Raw genomic sequence first — 746 nt, forward strand, 5'->3', positions numbered from 1 at the left:
GTCGTAAAACACGAAAGGAACGGACAGACAGCCAACGGAATCGCTGCTACAGTGCTTGCTTGCTTGCTACAGTACCGTAGAATGTTGTGCAGGACACTGTGCAAGTGTGCATTGTACTGTACAAGGCAAATCAGTCGCCTGACTTGTCGAGATGATCATTCGGAGTGTTGGCACTACTTGCAAGTATTTAGTTCGAGCTAATTTTGCCACTATTCTGCCTTGTCGCAAAATGAGCTTGCAACAATCCATTACTTTAAGCTCTGGCTATCAAATGCCCCTTTTAGGGCTAGGGACGTGGAAAAGTAGCGACGATGAAGTCGGTAATGCTGTTAAAGCTGCTCTTGATTGCGGCTACAGGCATATTGATTGTGCAATGTGCTACGATAATGAAGAATCGGTTGGTAAAGCATTAAGCGAAAAAATTGGTACCAGCGTCCAACGGGATGAATTGTTTATCACTTCAAAATTATGGAATACGATGCATGCACCTAAAGATGTCAAGATCGCTGTAGAAAAAACCTTAAAAGATTTACAACTGGACTATCTTGATTTATATCTAATACATTATCCTCAAGGATTGGCTAATCTAGGCCTGACCAACTGGGAGCCAACTAATCCTGACGGTTCCTACATCTACTCTGACGTTCATTATAATGACACTTGGAAAGCGATGGAAGAATTGGTGGATGAGGGTAAAGTCAAGTCAATTGGCGTATCCAACTTTAATAGTAAGCAAATTGATGACG

The 746-nt window shown here is 42.2% G+C and overlaps 1 protein-coding gene across 1 annotated transcript; it reads left to right on the forward strand.

Annotated features, from left to right (window-relative positions):
- Positions 1–229: 229 nt before the first annotated feature.
- On the forward strand, positions 230–746 carry TRIADDRAFT_34823 (uncharacterized protein; the record flags this gene model as incomplete). Its single annotated transcript, XM_002118796.2, has 1 exon — positions 230–746. A coding segment is annotated over one exon (517 nt), but the record flags the coding sequence as incomplete, so codon positions are not given.

The sequence above is a fragment of the Trichoplax adhaerens genome, genomic scaffold (genome assembly GCF_000150275.1).
Source record: "Trichoplax adhaerens TRIADscaffold_1342 genomic scaffold, whole genome shotgun sequence".
In the NCBI taxonomy this organism is placed as follows: Eukaryota; Metazoa; Placozoa; class Uniplacotomia; order Trichoplacea; family Trichoplacidae; genus Trichoplax; species Trichoplax adhaerens.